The sequence below is a fragment of the Coffea eugenioides genome, chromosome 8 (assembly GCF_003713205.1).
Source record: "Coffea eugenioides isolate CCC68of chromosome 8, Ceug_1.0, whole genome shotgun sequence".
NCBI classification, from domain to species: Eukaryota; Viridiplantae; Streptophyta; class Magnoliopsida; order Gentianales; family Rubiaceae; genus Coffea; species Coffea eugenioides.
The window spans coordinates 40,607,767-40,632,944 of NC_040042.1; the positions used below are offsets into that span (position 1 = coordinate 40,607,767).

At 35.8% G+C, this 25,178-nt stretch overlaps 3 protein-coding genes across 5 annotated transcripts; 2 read left to right on the forward strand and 1 right to left on the reverse strand.

Annotated features, from left to right (window-relative positions):
• Positions 1-3,444: 3,444 nt before the first annotated feature.
• Positions 3,445-6,848, forward strand: LOC113779892 (peptidyl-tRNA hydrolase 2, mitochondrial). Of its 2 annotated transcripts, none has more exons than XM_027325664.1 (8): positions 3,445-3,515; positions 3,645-3,854; positions 4,692-4,752; positions 4,863-4,899; positions 5,275-5,352; positions 5,460-5,532; positions 6,315-6,354; positions 6,449-6,848. In XM_027325664.1, the coding sequence occupies exons 1-8, from the start codon at positions 3,474-3,476 to the stop codon at positions 6,496-6,498; spliced, it is 591 nt and encodes a 196-aa protein (XP_027181465.1). In that variant the 5' UTR covers positions 3,445-3,473; the 3' UTR covers positions 6,499-6,848. The 2 variants fall into 2 exon arrangements, with proteins under 2 accessions (XP_027181465.1, XP_027181464.1); XM_027325663.1 differs by having other exon boundaries at positions 3,446-3,515; positions 3,642-3,854.
• A 641-nt stretch (positions 6,849-7,489) lies between these two features.
• Positions 7,490-11,821, forward strand: LOC113781100. 2 transcript variants are annotated; one of them, XM_027326948.1, is made up of 3 exons: positions 7,490-7,737; positions 8,018-8,136; positions 11,531-11,821. In XM_027326948.1, exons 1-3 carry the CDS (start codon positions 7,583-7,585, stop codon positions 11,554-11,556), a joined length of 300 nt encoding a protein of 99 aa, XP_027182749.1. In that variant the 5' UTR covers positions 7,490-7,582; the 3' UTR covers positions 11,557-11,821. The 2 variants fall into 2 exon arrangements, with proteins under 2 accessions (XP_027182749.1, XP_027182748.1); XM_027326947.1 differs by having other exon boundaries at positions 7,492-7,737; positions 8,018-8,188.
• A 4,717-nt stretch (positions 11,822-16,538) lies between these two features.
• On the reverse strand, positions 16,539-18,666 carry LOC113781187 (GATA transcription factor 12-like). Its single transcript, XM_027327063.1, has 2 exons — positions 18,190-18,666; positions 16,539-17,645 (listed from the first exon to the last, which is right to left on the reverse strand). The coding sequence occupies exons 1-2, from the start codon at positions 18,502-18,504 to the stop codon at positions 16,878-16,880; spliced, it is 1,083 nt and encodes a 360-aa protein (XP_027182864.1). The 5' UTR covers positions 18,505-18,666; the 3' UTR covers positions 16,539-16,877.
• Positions 18,667-25,178: the final 6,512 nt, after the last annotated feature.

Genomic DNA, 25,178 nt, shown 5'->3' on the forward strand with positions numbered 1-25,178 from the left:
ACAAAAAAGTGTATATCAAATACAAATTATGGGATGTCTAGATTTGATTCCTTAGATTTCACAAAGATTCCTTGAACAGAGACTCTGGTCATTTTTCAATGAAACGTAGCAAAATAGTTAATACTAATCGACTTGGACATTACTCATACTTAGAATATGAAAGGGTAGGAGGAGATGTGCAACACATAACATGTATGGATATGCCTATACAATATGACTTCCAAAACTTAAAAAAGGATGCAAATTGAGAGGTTAGGTTTGGTAAAAAGGATGCAAATTGAGTTTTTTTTTTTTTTTTTGATAAGCAATAAGATAATTCCACTCTAATGACAGCAAATATAAATAATGGATGCGAATTAGGAGTTTGAGTCCCTCCCTAATCTTCAACTAAAACTCAATTACATTCCCAAAAAAAATCGTCAATTATTTAGCAATCATAATATATCAGATGGATTGCACCATACGCAAAATGGCTGTGGATAATTTTTCTTTTAAAGCCATTTAGGCCTGAAAATTATCTTTAACCACTAATTAGTGCTTCACTTCTTCAGACGAAAAGTGAAAGATTCCGATTACTTCTAAATTACGGCACCCGTTTCTTATAATTGCATTCTACGTTCTCTAATTTTTTTTGCAGCAAGACTCGTCCACCTGAAATTCGATTCTGCAAAATGTATTTTCTTGTCTGGCAGACTTGCAATGGCTTCAGAAAAGAATCAAACAGAAAAAAGGAAGGGAACAAAAATAAACAACTAGTTACTGAAGACATGATATAATTGGAAAAGAAAATCCATAGCCTTCTTGATATATAATTCCGTAATCAAATCTATCAAAGAAATGATTCCAATCTTCTTACTACTATTTAAGCATGACAAAAAACTTCCACTCAGCTTTACTGAACCAAACAATAGTAAATGAGACAACTGACTCCATTATGCAACTTCCATAGGCTGAATAGTATCAAGGCCATGAAGTAATTTTATCAGAAGTTCCCTTAATTTATTTGTTGTATCCAATACTTCTTCAATAGCATTCTTTAAAATGTCATCCTGTTCCGAAACAGCCAAAGTCTTCCTGTCATGCCCAATACTTTTATCCTCAACAGCAATTTCTTTGTGAGAAAGAATCCGAACCTGTTCATGGAAAACAAACAGGAAGAATCACAATGCTTGAATGAATCTCATATGTTTCGTTAATCACATCAACTTCTATGTCTAATAAATTCTGTATTAAGATCAAGAAAGTCGGATTATTTATGAATTATGATCACTTACCAGGCGATTGTGAGAAGCCTGTAATGCCCCATCATCTTGCCAAAGATTATCCTCACCTTTTTCCTGAACTGGGCTTCCTTTATCAGACCTTGATATCGCTGTTGTCTGTGAATCGAAAGGTGCATCATCATTCATTTCAACATAAGTATCTCCATTTCCTTTTTCTACTGATTCATGCAAAATGTCAACTGGAGCATCAACATCATGAACTGCATCTTCAGATGAATTCTTAGGGAAAACGTTTGCAGAATCCTGGTTGGATGTCAAGCCAACTTCGGATTCCTTCGCACAATTTTCACCTTCGGCTGCATGATAGATCATGGGATCATCGTCATTGGCAACCAGGTAGCCTTGTTTATACAGTGGTGATATCACTTCGTGCAAAGTTTCTTCCTTCTTCAAATCTAGAACAATTGAAGAAGAAGTCTTTGTACCGACTGCGGGCAGCACATTTTGTTCATCTGAAATAGCTTCGCCATCATCATTTACAGATTTACCTTCTGGTTCCGTCGAATCAACAATAGTGCTTGCTGCGACGACTGGATGATCTCCTAGATTAGCATCTTTTGAGGAGTTGCTTTTATCAATCGCATCTATAACAAAATACAGTCAATCAGAATGTCATGTTTACATAACCTTATAGACTGAATACTGCAAAATATTCAAAAGGGTAATGTAGCTGAAATGGTTCATTTAAGAAGAAAAGAAAAGAACAAGAATAATTACTTGATATTACCTTCAGATATCGTTGCAACCCTTGAAACCAAGATTTTTTGGAGCTCTTCCTCCTTCTTTCTCTTGGCAGCTCTCCTCTTCTTTGAACCTGATGGCATTGTGGAAAGTTTTGAGGTTATGACATCAATTGAAGCTGCAAAAGATCATATTTATGGAGGAGAAAAGTTCATGTATCGTTACATCTGTCTATTTGAATTCTGGGACAGTAGTGTTATCTTAGAGCTATAAATAATGAACTATACCTTTAGAGTTCCAATAAAGAGAACAATTGGTTGGGACCTCAAAAGAGCAGAAATCTAAGAGGTTCCATGAAGAGTCATATGACTGGTTCGTATTCCCATAATTTAGTTGAAGGCTAATAATTGATTTCTATGTGCTATGAATTGCTACATGGACATGTATATCATCAATCAAATAAATGGAGGGACAAAATCCGAAGAGTTTTTGCTTGAATTTTTTTTTTTTTTAAAAAAAAAAGAGAAAAAGTGGAAACATTTTCTGGCGCATGAGGAAATTTTTTGTAAGGTCTATTGTAATTTCTTGGATCTGCAAACGCCTTAAATTTGGAATCTCTTGAAATTTATATTATCTTACCACTCTAAACTTTTTACCACTCTAACAAAGTTTCAACTCATTGCCCTCATGAAATTTATCTCAAATATATTGTACACAAATTGATCATTATATATTGTTTAAAAATAAAAAAATATATAAGTCTACTAGTATACAAAAAATGTCCAATCTCCCAGCATTGGCCAAATGTTGTTATCTGGTCAAGTTTCCCAACCCTCTCAAAATTTATTTATTTTTTCAATCTACAAGCAAGAGGGCACCGCTTAATGCCCAAAACTCATTCACTGGTCAAACTCTGAAGTTCAAATCCAAACCCTCTCCCAATAAGGATTCAATCCACATATACATAGTTGTATTTAGTGGCTACGTATTATTGAGACCAGCTACCAAAATAGTTGTTCCAATAAATTTGACATCTAGCAAATAAAAATGACGAATTAAAGACGAATTAAAATCTAACTTTGAGTTCTTTTTTTCTATATTTCTTTTTGAAAAAGATTTTCAGTTTAGACTTTAATTGTGATGTGGGGATGGTCAGTATCTTCTTTTATATACGCGAGGTATGTGTAATTATTAAAACTTGAGGGATATTATTTGAAATTGTCAAAAATCTCTAGGGAAGTTTGTAAAATAGTCTTTTGGACCTTGCTCGGGGGGCTGTTGAGCTGCTGGATTGGGCTGCCCATCTTAATTCCATTGACTTTGTTCTTGTCTTGACATTTCCACCTAAAAGGTTTTAAGGCCCGTGAGGGTGAAAGATCAAATGCAGTCAATACTCCAATTATAACGACGTCGTACCTTGCTTCGCTCTGCAAACATAACTGCAGCCAACCATCTCTATTCTGTCGCCCACCGTATCAGAACAGAAAGTTTGCAACAGCTAAAAACCCAATGCTGGGTTCTTATAGAAACACTTCCCAGCCATCAAAAAAGGTCATATTACATTCAAGAAAGAAAACAGAAAAAGCAAAAAAAAACCCATGTCATTATTTTGTTTCTTGGTTGTTTTTTTTATTCATTTAATTACTAAGCTTTTCTGATGTTTTAATGATAATTCAGCAGAAAGAAGAGAAGAAAGAATGGTTGGGAGTAAGTTTCAAGCCAGAAAACTTCATTCCAGGGTTGATAATTGGCTTTATTTTTGGGTTGTTCTTGGATTTGTCCAAGCCCAATAAAGCTTCTACTAGTGCTACTAAAAGGAGAAATTTGTTACCCAGCAAAAATCAAAGATTGACATCATTAGCTGATGCTGCTGATGAAGAGCTAAAAATGGTGACTTTTCACTGCATTTTTTAAGTCCTTTTTATTGCATGCTTTGTCCTATTTCAAAAAGTTGATAGCATTTTGGTACTTTCTGATTTTTATTGTTTCATTTGAAATACCGAGTTACTAGTAAATTTTTAGCTTCTTTTGGCTTTTAGGATGAAGGTATCCTATGGAAACTGTGATGCAGTTCTTGTTGGTTGCTTTAATCCCTCATGTAATCTTGAAGCTGAATAGCAGTGGATACTAATACATGCTAGTCATATAAACAAATTGGAAGGAGAGGCAGTAGTGTAGAACCTTGGTTTGAGAGAATTGTGCAGTATTCCATTGAGAAAATTTTTGGTTGTGGAACATGCAAATAGCCCACTGGTTGTAATCACTATTTTGTCATATATTGAGTTGCTATTGACTGTTATACCATGTAGAAATATGCTTAATTTGAATGCTTTTGCATATAAGCTTATGTTGGATTTTGTCTATATCTGAGTCTCTATTACTCTGCTAAATTCGATTGTTATTTGCTGACAATCAGTACTTCGAGGGATTATGTCTCCTTTATTGGATTGGAACTTTCTACAATATAGAAGTGCACCATTCTTTTATGGGATGGCTATTCAATAGAGTCTTCTTGTTTGATGGATACCTTTTCAGCTGCCCTTTTTGAGTTATTGTGCAAATGGGGTTTAGTTATTTAGGAAAGGTTTGTCTTGGTTGTGGGTTGCTGCATACTACATAATCTCATAAAATAGAGATGGTGAGGTATTGATTCATCTTTGTTACAGAGGCAATCTGAATATTTTTTGTAGGCCATCTTAGTTTGAAAATGGGCATGTTGATTTGCAGGTTTTGGTAGTTAGACAAGACCTGAAGATGGGGCAAGGAAAAATTGCATCTCAATGTGCTCGTAAGATTTTAGTATTCTTGGTTTGATACGTTTTCAGGGTTTCCTCTTTCCATTTTGCTATTTTATTGCTATTGCTGCATTGCTCATTTCATTGATTGATGTACCTGCAGATGCTGCAACTGGCATTTACTCAGAACTCGTTCAAAGGTATGTTTATAATCACCATTTTAAAGTGTCCAATTTGCTGCAATTTTGTATGTTTTATCAAAGATTAAAAGGTTTTCCTTTTATTACAGATATTTCCTGAAATAACTTATTAATATAGCACCTAGACAATCTCTTTGTACATGCATATTAACATGCTCACCTACGTTTGTTCACAAAAGTGTTATTATGTTTCTTATCTGTGCTGGCATAAAGGAACATCCAATCCACATTTAATGCATTGAATAGGTATTAGAGAATGTTGTCACTTTGCCAGAAGAGTTTTGGATTATGGCAAGATGTTATATAATTCATCAGATTATCCCATGAAATTTACATATACTGCATTTCTGTTGACTACATGAGTATTGAAAGCAGCCACCGGTCTCTGTTGAGACAATGGGAACTCTGTGGTCAAGCCAAAATAGTTGTTACCTGCAAGAATCTGCAAGAAATGTAAGCAGGTGATCTGAACTTGTTCTTTTTCTTCACTTAGATGTATTCAAGGAACATCTTTGCTGGCACAATAGTTATTGCTTCGGTAATTTTTGGGTTTTTATCAGGAATAAGCTGAAGGAAGCAGCTGAGTCCATTGGTCTTCCAACTTTTGTTGTGGCTGATGCAGGACGGACCCAGGTATCCACTTCGACTTATTGAAATATTTGTTTGTATCCAGCTGGAAATATAGTGCAATGGACAACCTAAAGTGCAAACTGTTGAACTAACCAACTAAGGAGATGATGATTAGGATGAATAGATATATGCTTTTCAATACCGTGATTAGCCGTTGTTCTTTATTGCTATCATTCTGGTAATGCTTGCTGTCTTGCATATCCTTTACTCATCTCTTGAAACTCACAATGTACAAGGAGTAACAACGTAGAAACTAATGTGTATACAAATTGCACAGTGAATTTTATTTCGGGTTCTGAATTATAAAAGCTGCTTTTTTTATTTTGTATTTTCAGATATTATGTGGGGATGAGGGAAGTTATAGGCCCACATAGAACACAAGCATATTGTTTGATGTGAGTCATTCTAGCTAAAAAAGCAGAGAATGAAACCTCATATTATGAACTCTATTTGCTAAGAATTAATCACTACGTAAAGAATAAAGCAACACGGTACAAGATTTGGTCATAAGCTGCAACAGATAGCTTCAGTTCTGTGTAAACGAAGAGTCAAAGTAATTTTGGAGTTATGGAGTCCCACCCGACATGGCTACTATATTGCAAAATGAAGAGTTAAGCATGGGTATGGTAGGGCAAAACAAAGAGTCCGATTAATAGAGTGCAGAACTAGTCTACCCTTGAATTAGGACTCAAAGTAATGCATTCAGGACCATACTATTTGCTCTCCTTACAAGTAATAGACTCTTTGGAAACATATACAATGCTCAGACCTATTTCTTTATGCAGGTCTCTTCTGGGTCGAAGACTGTACTTGCCATTGGGCCTGGTTTGCTTCTGTTCAATTATACCTTGAATTCCTGCAAGCTTTTTTTGTGAAAATTCGTGTCTAGTCTTGTCAATTACTTGTTATTGTTTTGCAGGAAGTAGATCAACTGTAGATTCAGTTACTGGGAAACTACGCCTCCTATGATGATGATAACTTTTCGAGTGACAGCTTACTAAAGCAGCTGGAGTTCTTGACCGATAGAGTTCTTCATTGCAGATCTTGGGAAAGGACGGCCTTTGCACAAGTGTCCTTGCTTTCGAGTTTTTGGATGTGTGCATTGTTTACAAGATAGAACTCCAACATAGCATTCTTCTTAACATTGTATCTATGTTTTATTAAGCAAAATTAGATACAGATTCTTATTCTTGATATGCTGTTTTATTTGCCTTTGTTATTGATACCAATATGCCAAATCCGCACAAGGCTCTTTTGCTCTGTTTCCTTCTTCCTGCTAATCGTTCTGTAATTGGAGAGTACATATCCCTTTTTGATAATGATCTCAGCTAAACCAAATACTTGGTTAGCTCAGTTGCACATCTGTGCTGAACTATCAATTTCTTGGAGGGAGATTCTTTTGCTTCTGCAACGTTACAGGGAAGATATAGAGTTGATGAAAATTGGCTGTAAGAATCTCATTTAATCGACTGAATTGCCACCAGGAAAGGAGCAAGGGAGCAGTAGCTTCACTTCTTCCAAATATGCAGCTAGGTTCCTTTTAACACTTTTCTACTTGAGGACCAAAAAAAAAATTCCTACTAATGAATGACTGCATACGCCACTGGCCATTTGGTCCAGTGGTCATCACCATTAAAGGTGATGCAGTGGTCATCACCATTAAAGGTGATGCTGGAGGTCAGGGGTTCAATCCTTGCCTCCCATAAATTTGCCACAATTTGTGGCGGTCTTAATTGACCTTCATTGATGGAGTCTGTACTCACATCGAATAGTCTCGCATTTAAAACAGATTCATCAAGTTGTCAATAGGATGAAATAAATTTGAGGAGAAAAAGGTTATTTAACCAAAGCAAAGTCATATTCTTGAGAAATCAACTTTTTTCTTTTCTTTTTTTTTTTAACCACATTTTTTTTTTTGTGTTTTTACTGGAAAAAAACAGTGAAAATCCCAAGTCCTAATTCTAATCTCTCCCAGTTTCACTCTGCTGCTTCAAATACCCCTAAACCCTATACCCATAAGTGCCCAGCTAAAAAACTGATCGCTTCCTCTCCAATGGCAACTCGCTGTCGCACCCTTTCAAGACCAGCATTTTCCCTTTTCAAATCCACCATGTCACAGCCCTCATCAATCAGGAGACCCACTTCACCTTCGTCTTCAGTATTTGGCATCCCTATACGCTCTTCTCCCACGACAACAACACTCTCAAGGCAATCCCCTTCAACCCTAAACAGACAAAGCCCTCTTATTTCTATTCATTTCTTTCCTCAAAATATGATTTTTCTCAAATGGGTTTTTCCAAATCTTCCATAAAGATTTGATTTTTGACCGTCTAATGTGAATTTGAGCCATTTTTCTTCTGTGGTTGTTCTTATTTATTTTCAAAGATTTGATTTTGAATTGTTACTCTGGATGAAACTTGCTATTTGGTTCAAGATTGTCTCTATCAAGATTCAATTTTTTAAATCTTTAGTTTTTGGGAATTTTCAGGCCGTTAGCTCAAATGGGCTGTCTCCAATCTCTCTTGCCACTCCACACAGCAGTATCTTCAGCTCGGCTGACATCGTGCCTTGGTTTGGACTCGAAGGGCTCCAGGTCGTTGTCTCAGGGTATGCTCTGCAGTGCCAATCCAGGAGTTTGATACTATTTTCTAATGTATCTGTAAGCAAACTCCATCAACTGGATTGATCATATCTCTGTGCGCTTATAGTTAGCTTTTCATCTTTCTCAGCATTTTCTGCAAATTTTTTTCATTTTTTTAATATTTTTAATACATGTTCTTTCTATGCGTGTTCTGGCAGCTTTTCAGTCTAGTAATGGTAAAACGTTAGTGGCATTTTGTATATGTTGCTACACAAAATGTACCATATTTGTTCCATATAAGCTACACTATGTTGGATGATTTATGGTTTTTGATTAAGTGCCGAAAACAACAATTGAAGAATTTGATTACAAGCAATGTATCTGGTAAAGACAAGTGGTTCTGTTTTGAGGCATATTTGTTTTACAAGTAAAAAACTTTGTGCCCGCAAAAGGACATGGTGGAGATAAGTGAGAATTTGCAACCAGTTATGCTTGTTATTTGACAAGTTCCGATCGCATGATTGCGTTGTCTTCTGAATTTCCTACTTTCTTTCACCACCGGTGGTTCCCCACCCACCACCCCCCCCCCCCCCCCAAAAAAAAAAATTAACACAAAAAGCTTGGGGAGTGGTTGGATTATGTTATCCCAGGAGCAATAGAAATGGAAACAATGCAAGATGACGTCCACCTGTTAACCAATTTTGTTATTAGACATTTATTCAAGGACAGTCCATAATCTGGTAATAAGAAGCTGCTCTGCTGCTGCCTATATGGAATTTCCCAAGGCAACCACACTCCTTGGGACATATGTGAAGGTAGGAGGAAGAAATTTTTCATAGTTATATAGTTTGAGTTGTCCTCCAGTCTATGGTATTGAGACTTAGATTTGATCAAAATGCAGCAATCCTTACAATAGTTAACGTAAAAGTACAGTGCACATCAGATATTAGATTGGTGAAGAGAAGGCATAATAGTTTTGTAGGAGAATAGCTTCTGGGTATAATTACTCCCCTAGAGAACTGAATTGGATATTTAAGTGATAAAATGAGGAAAGTTATTTTTGCAGTGCACAATAGGAATACCTATAGAACTGGAGGACAACTTATCAACTCCTACAACTTAGTCATTAAGTTTATTATTTTACTAGTTCTTACTTATCAACTTCTACTACCTACATAACTGGGTGATAAATTGAGGAAAGTTATTTTTGCAGTGGACAACAGGAATACCTATAGAACTGGAGGGTGACTCATCAACTCTTTCAACTTAGTCATTAAGTTTATTATTTTACTATCTCTTAAATAGCGCACATACGTGCTGTAAACTTCAAGTATTGAGTGCAGTTTGAAGTTCTTTTCCTTATGCCTTTGAACAAATTGCAGCCATCCTGAGATTAAAAGCTTATAGAACATATGAGCAGGTATTTATAGGCACGGAACTTGATGTTGAAAGAGCCAGTGACTAATCTACTTATGACAATAAAAAGGTAGTAGGAATTGATGACCAATGTAAGGTTTTAGAATAACCACGTTGATGATCAAGTTGTACAAGTTGATGAATCACGTTAGGACTGCAAAACAAAATTTTTCCTTAATAATGGCAAATGATGCAGGACCCTCAACGAAGCGCATGTGTAACATATGAGTATTTACTAAACAATTGTATTTACAGTACTTGGCAGCATTCAAGTAAAACCCTACTGAATGATTACGTTAGAACAACGTACAATTATATGACTAAGATGCTCCTGCATCAGTTAAAATTTCAATTCTGGAAACTTGGCTACAATTGGAGAACTGTTCATAGCATGTTTGTTGAAGAACTGAGCTAGGTCATGTTTATTACTGAGAGAATGTAGTGGTCATTGTTACCACTACATTGTCTCATAGACGAATATGTCATATTGACCCATAGAGATAAAACTCAAGATTTGCATGAAAAATAAGGTAATGGGGCTAACAAACTCCTTTTTTGGTTTATATCAACAATGAGCTGTGTATCATCAATATTGTTGAGGGTGTGATAAGTGTTGCTGTCATTTTACTGAAGTTGCTGCATTTTCTAATTACTTTCTCTTCACTGCACACAACAAGGATTTTTGGCTGCTTTAAAAGTTTTTTTGCGGGAATATTCAGACAGAGAAGTTCGTTGCTTGCCTTGCACTTCTTCATAATATTTGGCCATCTCATATAATTTTAATTGAGGGTTACTTCCTGTTTAGTGATAAGGCATGCCTATGGATAAAGAGAATACATAATGTTTTGCTCCAACACCTCGTTTCACATGGGCCATATAGGGCTATGACCACACGGTTCTCTATATTCTTAAGGAGTTGAGTGTTTTTGCACTATGATCTAATGGTTTTCATTTGCTTCCTCATGGATAAAGCTTTCCGTCAAAGAGAGTTCCCTTACAGATTAAAAATGGGAAAGTTACAGTTTATTTTGAAGTGTAATATCTATGTTTTACCCCTCAAAAGCAAGGGAAAGTAATCCTACGGAAGAGAAAATTTTCACTAGGATTGCTATGCACCATTATGAACAAAAGATGGAAAAGCAAGGGAGGCTCTTCATTAGATGATTGTCAGGAATGGAAAATATTAACTTGTCTTGCTCTGGTCTGCCAATGTTGATGTTCTCCTTTGTTAAGTAATCATTCTTGCTTGTTACTTCTAGCACATGTTAAATGTAGTGGACGTCTGCTGCTACTTTTCTGCATGGTAAGGAAGTGCAGAAACTTTTCTTTATCTACTTCATATTGGAACAGTGTATGAGGGAAATTATAGTGTTTCGCCCAAGACTAGTATTATTTGCTAAGGCGCTTACTACCTATGAATTAAGTTGTGAGATGTGACATGATTGGATCTTACTGCAATTTTTGGGTTGTCTCCATTTTCTTCATGCAAGCTAGGAATTGGGGCCTGGCATAAAGCTTTTGGGTTTTGTGTGAGCTGATTTAGAGTAATATGATGAGGCAGCAGAACACGTGATTAAAGTGTTGACCGTTAAAGGTAGAAAAAAATAGATATTTGTGTGATCCAACATTCAAGAAGGTTATATTCATGGGCATTTTGACCTCGATGGAGTTCTATCATGCTCCACTGCCATGTCAATACATGTTTGGGATTGCAATCAATTCACTGATAGGCAATTGCATCCCTAGCTGCCTGTCCATTTATGTGCTATGGGATAGTAGCATCCATACTGCCTAGTTTTTTTTATGGTGTCTACCAGCAGGAATGCTATTTTCATGATTAAACATGTTAAATTGCTGTTCTTCTTATCTACATTTGTTTTCAAGTCGACTGATTTTGCAAAAGTTTGCGGAGGCAAGCATTGCTGGATTTTTCTTTGAGAAATAGAAGTCGTTCCTCATTTTATTGGCTCACTGTCTGCTTACATATTTTCTCCTTATCTCCAGAATTGGGTCTCTGCGTTCCCCGATAAGAGACAAATGTTGAAGGTGGAGGACTGATTTGCACCATCAAAGTGATGACTTCTTGGGAAGAATACTCATTCATCTCTAACTTCAGTTTCTTTGAAACAATTTTGTATAATACATGCGTTGGTGTAACTTATAGATTATGGCAGATTATTTCTGAACATTCTCAAGCGATTTGCCTTTTTTAACTTGAAATTTATTTTGAAAACAATGTAGTGATGATCAGATTACATTGGCAGAACTCGAAAATGCACAAATTGGGTTAGCACATGTTAATGTTCTTGCTGCTTGTTACTTACAGACCATTGATTCTGCCTTTCCTATTCCATTCCCTTAAAAAGAATGACCCTCAAGCAATCTGAACTTTTCTGTTGGATTTTTTTTTCTTTGGGCAGTTGCTCCCTGTCTTCAGCTTGCAAATGAGTAATGATAAAAAAAAATTTCTGCTTGTCTCAATATTTAGCAGAGAGCTCATATGCATTGCCGCAACTGATGCATTTGAGTCCTTCCATACTGGAGGATTAGCAATATCAAATTTTTACCAAGTGTTTCCACTTTCCACCACATGAGGCCAGCCTACCAACTCCAAGAAGAAGCCAAGTACTTAAATGGATTTTGCCTATATTTAAGTAGGATTGTGTGGGGAACGTGCATGTCACGTGAGGAAGTGTGAAGGTTGATGATGCATATCGTTAATGTGTCTCCTGCCCCTTCAAAAGGGATCCTTGGCCCCTGCAGCCTTGTCTCCCTTGATATATCAATACATTTCCATGTCGGCCTCTCCCTCTTTCTCCCACTCATGTCATGTTACAGTCCGTATTTTATAGTTCCTTTCTAGCTTGTACAATCATCCATGCGCAGCTACAGTCTTGTTTGCTGCAGTGAAGAATTCTTAGGGTCTAGAGGGAACTTCTTGAAAGAGTTCAATTTTAGTATTTTACCAATTCTTTTGCTCAGGGTATCTAAATGGACTGGCATAAGGCATAAAGATGTACCTCTTCCTGTTACCATTGGGATATTGTGTACTAAATTTCCTGCTCGACAGACAAGTTTATGCATCGTATCATTCATGCTTGCTCTTTCATTTGAGTTTCAATGGTCCATCAATCATCAAATAAGCTTGGATTACAAGTTGAAGTTTGACACAACTTTTTGGTTGAGTTTGGATACAAATGAACCCTCAGTCAAGTTCAAATACTTGGGAGTTTAGATTGTTAAGAAGGCAATTAGGGCTTGGATTCAGAGAATTTATCTGACAGCAGTTTTGTTCATTAATCCACTGAACAGCTTGAAATAAATGAGATCAAAGCATGGTGTAGTCTCACTTTCAAGCTGACCCTGAGTTGGCCCAATACGAGCGCTGTTCTTAGTTCAAATTGATTGCTCCAAATGGCCGATTTTCCAAGGATAACTCTTGACATTTTTGCTCCTCGGAAAATAATAAAAAGCTTCACATCTTTCATTATCTTCTTAATTTCTTGATTATAACTTGTCCTAGCTTCTATCAATCATTCATGGTACATTTCCTATCACTTGTCCCAGCTATTATTAATGAACCCCTCCTCCTTCCAGTCTTCTTATCAAGCTGAAAAAATTTTGCTTTAAAAGAAAGAAAAAAAAGGGTAAATCTTCTTATGTGAAGATGAAGTGCGATTTTAGATATGATAGTCAATAAACGTTAATCAAATTGAAGTCTTGAAGGGTTTCAAGTCTCATTATTAAAGCTCTTATTTTTCACAGTGGATTCTATGTTCTTGTAGCAGTTTATCAAGGGCTTGAATTTGAGAGTTCAAAATTAGGAATTATCTTTGTGTTTTTCTTACTGTAGAATATTAAACTACTAATAAGCTGTTTTAGATCTAAGTCACAAGAGACATTGCCAGTGATGAGATTCTAAGAGAGAAAATAAAAATCCTCAGAAACATTAAATAAAGTCTAACTGTCTTTAATTATCACTTGAGAATCCATGCTTGGAGCCATAGTCACCATGTAAATTACTGTAATTAGCAGAATCAAACGTAAAAGAGGAGACAGACACCATACAAGTGAACGTGGAAATATCCTCATGCATGGGAGCCCATATAACCACTTCACAATAAAATATTTTTGGGATGTATACAGCCATCTTCTTGTTACACAATTTTTATAATTTCTCAGGCACTTTCAGTGCACTAAGTGGTACTTTTTATCTATTTCATTGGAGTAGCGTTGAAGATAGAGCATATACTTCTACAAGGCATAAAGGGCTCTTGAATTCATATATGTTTCTAAGTAATCAATTGTAATGATTCTTGAATAAGCAGCATTTGCTGCAATTTTGTGAGAGAAGAGTGCTCACAATGTCTCCCATGGATTGCGCTACACACGTGCATGCAATGGCATCGTTGTGATCTTGTATTTTGGCCGGTGGAATGCCTTTTGCCTCAAAAACAAAGCCAAACACTTAGCAGTTAGCACCCAAAAAAAAAAAAAAGGAAAAGGAAGAACAAAAAGCATAGATAGTTATCAACTTATTATCCTTATTCATAAAATAAATAAGGGTTTGGCGAACAGGTGTTTAATGGGTACTTGTTAAGAAAGGTCACAGATATTAATTTTTTTTTTTCAAGTGTAGTTGTTTTATAAAAATTACACCAATTTCTGGCCCTTGCAAACTTTGGTCCTTTTCTTACAGTTTGCTATCAAAGATTCATGCATGTGCCTACGTATATGAAAGAGAAGAATAAAGATGGAAATTTAGCTAAAAACAAGCACTAAAACTTGCTTACATGAGGGGGACCAAAAAAAAAAAAAAAAGTAAAAAAGGAAGCATGTGAACACTGCTAAAATAGCTGCTGGAAACACACAGATTAATGCTTCATTCACCTGCCTGCCACAGTTTTTTGCAGCTTCTACTGAGTACCTAAATTTGTTTAATGAAATATTTATTACTTTGCATGACAAAGGAGTACAGAAGATTAATCAAAGACGCATTGAGGGCATCTTGTAGCTGCAGTAGACATGCTGGTATATAATTTTATTTTTTTTTCAGAAATTTTTTTAGTTTAAAGATTCTCAAATTTCATCTAGTGATCAGAGTTAAAGAGAATCAGATCACATATTGGCATCCATCTATTAAGATTCTACGTGCAGTCTATGGATCACCAACGCCTAGGATCGCACATATGTACAAATTAATAGTACAAATTGAAGTCTTAATTATCCCTCTTTCTCTTCCTACACACAACACACACATTTCTAATTCTTGTATTGTAGTGAATTGGTATATATACATATGCATAATGCGTATAATCTGTGTCTATCCAACCATCTATGCATATTAAATTACAATATAGATCTAATTTTGTGATCATATAGGGGCCATAAATTTTCACAAAACATATAATCTAGAAAAATGAATACCTTTCGTGCATTTGAGGAAAGAATTAATAGAAGACGATTTACATATTAAATAGAGTTCAGTGTTCAAACTTGTTTTGATTATGAAAAAAGAAGCGATCTTGCATAATTACTCAGTTGTATTTATACGTCATCTCTATTTATACCTTTGCTCTTCATGTGTTGGGAAACGTATTAGGCAAAAATCGATTACAAATAACAAAATGTTTACAATCATTGCCGTCAATTCATATATTTATCATTGAAGTAAGAGTTTAAATGCCAAATTGGGGGAAACGAATTAAATAAAATATTGCGAGTACAATTCAAGTCTAGTGTGTTGGTTAAGTTGAGGCATGATTTTTCTTTAAGAATTTTGGGGGAAAGTGAATAGAGTCTGAATTATGGATTATCACATGGTGTGCATAAAAGTAGGCACGTCCAAGGACTGACCTTAAGTCTTACATATAATATGTGAGCCTCTTTCTCGAGGACCAAGGGGTGGAATTGAATTCTGTGCGAAGATATACGTAGCAGAAAACGATGTAAAATCCCATGGTGCTGCTTCTAACATTCTCTGTATTACGTTAATTGATCTTGAGGGATGAATTTCACCACCACCAGATTCATCTGTTCCATCTTCACTGAAATTCATGCCTTTTAGACAACCGAAAATCAAGAAATTGGAACCTTTTTTTGGCTTTCATTTTCATTTTTGTCCATTTCTTTTCATTGTCTGTTAATTTGGACAAGGACAGAGATATACTACAAGGGTTTGACTTAGATAATGATCCCTTTATTGTGAAAGAGTTACAAATGGAAAGTGTCCTCAACTTAGTCTTTTTTTTCTTTTAATCTAATCCTATTCATGTATTTTGATTACTGGTTAAATGTACAAGGAATTTTGCAAACTAGTCTTAAGGAATTTGATCTCTTCTTTTTCTTAGAATATCCTGCCATAGGAAACCAAAAAAAAAATAGGGTTCTATCGTGAAGTCTAGACATGTTATAATTGCTATCTTAATTAGCACAAAATAGAAGCCAGGGTCAATATTTTTTTTTTCTGAGTAAGAAAACAGAAAAACTGTACATATATGCAGCTCGTACTTGACTGGCTACTGAAAATAACAGCAGGTTTAGTTAGGACATATTCTTGCAAAATTGCATGTATCTACAGAACTGCAAGCTGGAAATAACAGCAAGTGCCAGATTGGTTATGGCAAATGAAACTACAAGAACAGGGTTTTCTTCTTGTTGGAAAAGAAAGAACCCCCCCCCCCACAATCAACATCAATACTTCTTTACACTGACATGAACCAATTTATCAATCACCCAAACTTGTACAGACACTGTGAGTTCCCTGTCTAAACCAGTAGTTAAATGGTGTAGGCCAATGTATATTTATTGGACGTATCTACATAATTGTACATTTATATATCATCAATATATATATATATATATATGATTTCCATTAAAATGTGAGTAGAGCTAGAGCCCTGGCTTTGAATGTTAAAATTGATAACAAGAGCTTAGCTGTTGAGTAAATAAACATGATATTGTAAGTTGGAAGTAGTTTAACTGGTTGAATGAAACTCCAGTAAACCAGAAATTGTAACAAAAATTAAACAAAAGGAGATGGAATGAAATTTTGGTCCAATATTTCGCCAGAAGTTGAGGCAGATGAAACTCAAAAGGGACACTAGACTAGAGCCTACATCATCTACTGTCTCTCTCTCTCTGTTGCCCTCTTTCTCCATCCAATGATCCAAAATTCATGTGCAACAAAAAAGGAGTACTACAAAATTCATTTAAGTCAGGAAACCTCAAGTCTAGCTACAGAAATCATCAATTAGATAAAAATTAAAATTATAGAGAAGTTTTTCTGGTTAAGCTTCATTCCTTCTTCCTCCCACACTTCACTAAACTATGATTAGGACTCGAATGATAGCTAAATCAGCTGCCGAAAATCGGGCCCAATATGTTGATGAATCAGGTAATCATCACCGTTGGATGATACATCAAACATCATATTTTGATGAAGAAATTGGTGCTGCTGCTGTTGAGCCCTCAACATCTCTTTTTGCCTCCTCAGCTCTAGCACTTTTCTATGTGAATTGGAATGCTTGGTGAGGACAAAAGTCGGGCTTGCAGCGGGCCTGTATTCTGGCACCAGCCTGCCCGACTTGTACCGAACCCCACAAGCGTTACAAAGCGTTTTGGGGCCCATAGGACCAGTCCTCCACTGTGGTGTCTTATCTGTAGCACAATGAAGGCATTTCCTACCTTCACCATTGGCCATGCTAGCATTTTGATCATAAACTTCCGTCTTCTTCGACGGCGCCTTCACCGCCTTCTTGCCAGTGCTCGGGGTCATTTCCGAGTCCGAGGATGATGACATTGCCGCCGCCATTATGGTGGTGGTCGTGGCCGCGGTCAAGGTAGTAGTGGAAGGTGAGACCATGAGTAGGCGAGACGTCCAATTGCATGGAGCGGCGCGTGAGCGCTTGCTACGTGCCTTCGCAGGGACCGACATTTCGGGCCGAAGCATGGGTGTGGCAGTTTCTCGATTGGGTTCCGGCTGGTCGTCAGGAGTTTCTGATACCTCATTAGTACGGGCCTTCATACCTGATATTATCTGCAGCTTCTGCAGGTCCTCACTGGAAAAGGATTCTTCCACAAAATTCGATAGCCATTCCAGCTCAGCCAAATCATCATACTGTCAAGTCCAAGGGAAAAAAAAAAAGAAAAGAAGAGTGAAATTTTTAGTAAGACAAACTAATTTCATTTACTCATATAATTAAATGTTCCAACTACCAAATTGTACGTGCAAAATTTGTATTTGAAATTGGATGATCAGTGCATCCCTTAGACATAACAACTAGCCGGAAAAACTCAATTTCAAGCAACTTTGATTTGGAAAAAGAAAGAAAAAATCAAGTATGCAAGCTGGACCATACATAAGGTTCAAGAATTTGAATAATTATAATGTTACTATCTTTTTCTTTCTTTTATATTTCAAGCAACCAAATAGTAATTATTCTGCCTAAAAAAAAAAAGAAAAAGCCACCAAATAGAAAAAGGTCCAAGTTGCTCTTTTTAGAAGAAAACAAAAGCCATTAAAACAAAATTCTCTGAGCATATTAACGTACAAAAGTGTAAAAGTCACACGTCTAGTAGTCTCCTTAGGCTTTAGTCGCATGACGCACTTTCAATAAATTAGTACATAATTTCTTGAAATTGCAAGTATGCTTTATATTTACCGGCACGCAAAGTTCACTGGAGAATTGGCCATCAGTGAAATTCCGGCACCCCATATCGCCGCCGGGGAAATGAGGTTCGGTGCTACCGGAGAACGAAGAGTTGCATGAAGTGTCAACGACCGTGGAAGAATCAGTGGAGGTGCCCGCCGTGATGGTAGTGTCAAAAGTGCCGTCAGCCACCATGCCATCATCATTAGGGTAGTCCAGGAGGTCATCGATGATAAAATGGTCGCTATTTTTAGCGTCGGAGAGACGTTTTTCTGGTGCCATATGTGTATTGTAGTAGCCTCCTTGAAAGAATTCCGGGGTCTCCATTCAAAACCAAAAAAATTTTTAAAGACAAGGTCAATGTTACAAGCAAGTGTGTATATATACCAGTAGCTGGTGAAAAGATGAAAAGAGTGTTCGAGTGTGTGTAATTTGTGTGTGTTCTTGGTGGGGTGGGAGGTGAAAGAGATGGAGAAAGTGTGTGTTGTGCGTGTGAATGTGTTTGAGGGAAGTGAAGTTTTCTTGGAGGAGAGAGGTGGGAGAGGGAGAGAAAAGAGAGGGTTTATTTGCGCTTGAAGGGGACAGGCAGACAGCTAAAAAATTGGATTTTGACGAGGAGAAATTATGGCTTTAAAAAAAGGTTGATATTTGGTCACTTTGAAACGGAAAAAGATTTTTTTTTTTTTTTTTAAAAAAACAACCGATAAAGTGTCTTTAAATTGCTAATTACATACAAAAATGGCCTTATTAGCATTATGAATTTACCATAGTGTCCTTGGTTTTCAAGACCTTAATATTGCATGTGTGTGTGGCTTTCCATCTTTCTAGCTCATTGAATTTGGAGACAAAAAAATGAGGTAAATGGTCATGGGGTGTTATGATCAAGACCTTCAATTGGATGATGGACCACACGTGAGTGTTTGTTGCTAGAATGAATGAAAATGAATGTGTAGGAATGGCCTTTACTTGAGAACTAGGTCATCCCACCTCCTCTTCCTCCTTCCCCCCTCCCCCCCCCCCACCCCACCCCCACAAACTCCCAAGCTTTATAAGATAAGAGAGAATTCTCTGCAAAAAGTGCTCATGGGACCATGATAGAGTAGGGCTAAAGGTTTTGAATCATTTCACAATTAGATGTATTTGCAATTCTTGGTCTTTAAATTAAGCTCCTAGGATTGAAAGAAACACTCTTTCTTCTTAGCTAATTAGGTTGAGAACCAAGAAGAAATTGGCTAATCATCCCAATGATGGATGATTCATGACTAGTTGTGGGACAATAATGCAGCTCATGTACTGAAATTGCAAGTCATGCAAAGATTGCTTGAAATCCAATGCTTTTCTTGAGGACATGTTGGTAAATTGGCAAGACAAGTTAACCCTTGTCTTAGGGGTTAAAGAAGTAAATTGATCTAGAAAAAAAAAAGTGATTAATTAGTAGATTAAGCAAAATTAAGTGTTGATTATTCAACCCCCTTTGGAACCGATCTAGCAGGTTTGTCGCTGCGACTCGTGCATTAGTGTCCAAGTTAACAGCCCGATTCCTCAGCTTTCATATTTTATCATCGGGACTCGCGCTTAATTTATTTTACTTTTCTGCCATAGAAAATAAAATAAACTCTGATTTTTCATCTTTATTTTATCTTATTTAACAATTTTTTTTTCCCACTGCTGCTCTAATTATAAAATTCTGACCTCCCCACCAGTAAGCACGACAGATACAGCTAGGCTTGCCATGATCGGACGGTCATGATTCTCTCAACGTGTCTACCGGCAACGGGCCCTAAGCCTGCCACCGGTCAAGGATTTGGTTTCTTCCCGATGAATTTTCTCGCTATTTGTTTGCAACACGAATAAATGTGCTTTCATTTATTAAGAAGAGACATGATCATTTTAAATTTGACTAAGACGTGTACTGCAAAAAATAGAGAGAGAATCCACCGGAGAGGAACTTAATTCACGAATTTAGAACCTGTTTGGCTTTGCATTTTTTTTAAAAAAAAAATTTATATTTTTTGTAATTAAATTTCCTAATTATCTTTTTATTGAATATGTAGTATTAAATTATTGCAGTACATTTTTCTATAAGAATTTCAGAAAATAGCAATCGAAATGGGTTCTCAAGTTTTTATTTCACTTTTCTTTTTTACAGCCGTCATTGCCACATAGGATGCTGAGCAATCCCATGGTAAATACCTGGGAGGCGAACACGTGTCAGTTGTCTAGGTATGATTAGTTGAAGTGGGTCCCACGTTAGCAATCCCTATGTAAGAGAGACCAGATAAGGTGTCCACTGCTGTCATTTATTGACGTGATCAATTCAACTGCAGAAAAAGTAGCAGTAAAATTTTTAGATATTTATTCTATCCGTTAAGACCAGCAAAATAACTAATCTAGAAATGTGGAGCAAGTCGGGCTAAGCCCGAGATTTTTTGATGGTTGGCCTGGTTTGCTCTTTGGAGTCTTTTGTACGTGTGATCTCACATTCATTTTCCACTTTTTTTTTTGTTATAATTTATAAAATCAAAATTTATCCAATTCTTTTAGCCAAAAATCTATCCCATTTTTGCTGACAAAGAAAGTATGAAAGAAAATACCAAACCCCTCCACCAAATTATCTCATTACACAAAATAATAATTCTACAAGATAAAACTCGTTCAATCACTCAAAAAAACAAAAAAAATGTTGAGCCTTACTCAGTAAGTTTGAGGTTTAAAAAAAAAAGGTTCTTTTTACAACTTAATAATTGAATTTAAACATGAACTTCCTGCAACGATCTCTTAAAATTTTATATTTTAAGTACCAAAAAAAATAGGACAATTAATAATATTGTTCCGAGCCTTAGTATAATTATGAGCCTTCGACGAGTAAGGTAAGAAATGATAGCTATGAAAAAAAAAACAAAGAAGAAGAAAAGTTACATTTACATCTACCTAGCTATCAAATAAGTATTACTACACAGAATTTTCCTTGCGTAATACTCGAGTCCTTGATTTTACCATTTGAAAAAACCTTGGAAAGTAAACCATGTTTTTTTTTTTTAAGTAAAAGGTGCAAGACTGATTTTTGAAAACATCAAATATCTTGCTCAATTTTCAACATTGGAAATAAAGCATGTTAATTAATTTTCGTATTCTGTAAGTCCATCTAACATGCAAAATTTCGGCGTACAAGTCCATATAGATGAATATGATTGAACCGTACGCATTTACATGTGATCTTTGTCCCCATTGGTCAATGGCTTACTGGATGTACTACTCTTGTAAATTTGATTCTGCGAATATTTAACATTTGTTTTTATTTTTACCTTACATTTCAGCCTTGACATTATTTGCAGTCATAGACTGCGACATTTCAAAGCCACAATTGATGTTGAATATGTAACACCATTTTCAGTAGCTTTTATTGTTTTCCATAAAGATATATGTTCCATAAAATCTTTTCAACTCGATCGAATCAGCAGAATTATGCCATAATTATATCCTCATATGGTAGATGAGTCATGAATCGCACAAATGTATTAGTAACTCTAAGACCCTGTTTAATAATCCAATTCAACACTTAAATTTATTAGACCTATATCTTAAACATGTTTGAACGAGTTTGGTAGTAAAAAATATAGCATTTGAATTAATTAAGTGACACTGAATTTTCTAAGTAAAATTCCCTCCAAAAAAATAAATGATAACTCAAATGTGATACACGCCCAAATGTATCATATTAATATTTAACAAGCACGTCATTCTAAATCTAAAACCCACATGTTATCCACTAGTACCATTTTTAAGGGTTTTCACTATTTTGTATTTGGTATCGAAAATTGGGGGTAAAGGTAATTTTACAAGTTTAGTTATGAACGATTTGTATCAACTCGTTCTTCTTTTTCTTGCAGTACACTTTTATGCCTAAATTTGAAATAAAGGAAACACTGAAAAAGAAAAGGAACCCAAGTCGTTGCTTGGATGGGAGGCTTTACCAGTACAAGAACTCGCAGGGTTTGGCCTTTTTTTTTTTTGTTGCTTTTTCTTCCTAATACATATATATATATATATGTTCACTTTTTATCTCAAAAGAATTCTTATTCTTAAAAATACAAATAGTTGGGGTCCAAAATCCAAATTGCACGTGATGGAGGTTGATGCTGTGTCAGCTGAGCATGTGCGAGTGCTCGGCTGGCGTCAAAAGCCACCAGTGACGGTGGTCAAATACCACGTGGCAGGCATCTGAGTGGGCTGTTTTTCTTCATTTTAGATTTTGCCCCTCCGTCCGTCGAGGAATCTGGTAGTTGTAGAAGATTAATTAACACACGAACCATTGGTCGACTAATAACGTGAGTGCACGTGCCGTCAATCCACGTGAGTCGAATGCTGGGTATTCTGTATAGTTTGTACACGCAATAATGCAACGCACCTGCTGTGGGTCTTCTTGTGACCTGTCACGTGCCATGGATGCCCTATTTTACTTGTGCTCATGTTTTGCTTTGTCATCAACACCTTATTAGATTTGGATTAAGAAATGCAACCCCATCACGTCAATCAAATAATAATAATAATAATAATGATAATGTAAAGCTTTTAATGATCACTATGTCTTCAGCCTCATTATGAGTGTGTTTGATAAAATTGAAATCTGAAATGTGAAATTCAAAGTCTGAATCCATTGAATTGTTAAGTATTAAATCTACTACATTTGAGTGTATATTACATTCAGTTATAAGTGAATAGTTTATCACTTAATTTTCGAAACAAGTTTTGTCTAAAAAATTCAGTGTCACTTAATTAATTCAAATGTTTAATTTTTAATTATCAAACGATTTGAATATGTTAAGATGTAAATCTATTTAAATTTAAGTGCTGAACTAAGTTATCAAACAAAACCTATGTCATTATTTTACTTTGGCAATTTCTTGAACATTTGTTTTTATCAGGAATTATATAGTTGTGATGAATCAACTGCGAACGTGCTTCCGTGCCATTTCATGACCCTTCGAGTTCCATCCCAACCAAAGTCCTTGTAACCAAATTTGAAGGAACGTAGGGAAGGAGAAATAGAAAAGGTAAAGCGAATTCGTGAATCGGATTGTGATTTGTGCCCAGAAGTTTACTCAACTATTGAGTCGGATCCGCTAGGGAAAGGATTCGCGCGGAGATCCTTTGAAAATGTGGATTTGAGCATATTATTTCTTCCTTTTGCTCCTCGATCCAATTCCAATCGCTTGCCCACAAATTTCGCTCCACATCATGACTTTTTTAAAATTCGCGCGGAGTTTAAAGTTTTCTACAAGCTAGAATAGTACAGGCTTTGAATTCGTGAATTTACGAAAAGCAAATATAGATGATAGAATTCAAAAGAAAAAAAAAAGAGAGAGAGAAAAAGTAAATGCACGTTACAGCAAATTTGTCGTCCTAAAAAACTTATTGGATGAATGACAAGCATACAAAATTTGAATTTAAAATTCAACTTTTATACATATATTACGTATTCGATGGTGATAATATGTACACTGTCAGTGTATATAAGATTTACTTTTATTCTAACGGTGATGTTAGGATATTTCTCCATAGATTAGGATTAACTAGTGGACGAGCAATGAGTTTGCTATATTTGTTTCTCCCCTCCAGATTATATGTTTCATGTCTTCCTTAAATAAAACTAGAATTTCTTTACTTTACAATTTTGGATTATTGATTGGTCTTAGGTCCATTTCTATTGAGTGGCCCAAATTCATAATAAATTACTTTGGAGGAGATATTGAAATATCAAGACTTAAATGTTCATCTGGTATGGTCTGTCGGGCTTAGGTCTTCTTTCATATGAGTAGGCCGAAACCAAAAAGCCTATCACTTTATTGCCCAGAACCATGAGAGTTATAAACCACTCTCAGTCACGACGGATTCTTTTAAAATCTATCATTATCTTATCTCTTTGTTTCAATCTTTTAGATACTTTCACCCCTAATTTATAGATACTTTTCTAATTATTTAAAATCCTAAACCATATAAATACTATTGGAAGGAGTGTCACATTCGTCCATAACTTGTCTATCATCCGATTACTATTTCTTATTATTATTGATTAAGAAAAATAGGATTTTCATAAAATGCTGTAACTCTCACCACGATTAATCACTACTTCTTTCACATCTATAGTATATTATCCCGCGTCTACTTTAGAAATTTTCACCCTGTGATTTTAGAAATTTTTGAGGTCAAGACGTCCGCCGTGTACTCTCCATTTTCAAATTTCAAACTCGAGCAATTTAATGAGCCGAGCTGTATGCCAAAATCCAACACTATTTATATACCAACTTGTTTTAAGTCTATATTCATGTGGACAAGTTGCCAAAATCCAACCCTATTTATATACCAACAAATTTCAATTATCAGAAACATAGACGTAAAACATTACATGCTCAAATCATTAAAAGCAAAGAAAAGTCCTTTGTATTCCAAAGAAAAGTCTCGAAGATTTCACTACAATGTGGATTTATATTATCCTCATATTCCTTAAAGCCCCAAATCTGGCAGAAAACTTGTCAGACAACCCTATGTATCGTCAAAATTAGCCCTAGACCCATGGTTTCTATGGATCACATTTTCGAACTTATAAAACAAAAGTTAAACATATCAAGTACAAATCTTGTTGTACAACAATGAGTGAACAATGTCCTCCATTATTTTCATGTGGTTACTATTACAGGGCCGAGGACCTGTATTAAACGATACACAATTTAGATGGCAAAAATAAAATAAAATAAAAAATGGCCCATCTTCTCTATTATAGGGATTCTCATATTTGTATCTACAGAAAAAAAAAAATTGTCCAACATTGGTGTTATCTAAGCTTGTGCTAATTACAAATTTGTTCGGAATTTGGTTACTTCCAGACATTGGACCCAACCAACTATGTTGGCCCAATGTCAGTCAAAAAACACCTTTGTTGGCCCAATACAAAATCAGCGCTTTACACAGTGGGTCTATTACTGGCCCATGGCATCTTTGTT